General features: G+C 61.9%; 1 protein-coding gene across 1 annotated transcript in view; it reads right to left on the bottom strand.

Moving 5' to 3' along the window:
- SND1 (staphylococcal nuclease and tudor domain containing 1) overlaps positions 1 to 312 on the bottom strand; it is a gene marked incomplete at both ends in the record, with an annotated part of 6,775 nt that overhangs the window by 2,336 nt on the left and 4,127 nt on the right. The window contains one exon of the mRNA XM_009871051.1: positions 179 to 270. Coding sequence (XP_009869353.1) covers positions 179 to 270 — 92 coding nt within the window. The remainder of the gene's footprint in view (positions 1 to 178; positions 271 to 312) is intronic.

Here is a 312-nt window from a genome sequence, read left to right as displayed (position 1 = left end):
GGCAGCTGTAACTCTGCCTCCATCCATCGCTCCACCCCTGCCCAGCGAGCCCGACGGCCAGAGCAGGAGGCAGGTGCAAGCCCTGTGCTGAAAGGTGCTGAGGAGGACACACGATGAAGGATGGTGCAAATTCAAGAGGGAACTCGCTGCAAAAAGGACTGCTGAGCCTGCTGCTCACCTTGATCCCCGAGAGCATGACGGTGACCAGGTAGTAATCGGGGAGGAGAAGGGCTCTCACCACGCTGCCATCCCGCACGTGCTCGATGATGGCTGCGGAGCAAGAAGCAGCGAGGGTGGGTCCTGCGGCCGAGG

Source organism: Apaloderma vittatum, unplaced genomic scaffold (assembly GCF_000703405.1).
Source record: "Apaloderma vittatum isolate BGI_N311 unplaced genomic scaffold, ASM70340v1 scaffold29056, whole genome shotgun sequence".
NCBI classification, from domain to species: domain Eukaryota; kingdom Metazoa; phylum Chordata; class Aves; order Trogoniformes; family Trogonidae; genus Apaloderma; species Apaloderma vittatum.
The sequence above is the reverse complement of the archived record's forward strand: the minus strand, read 5'-3'. Positions and strand labels throughout refer to the sequence as shown.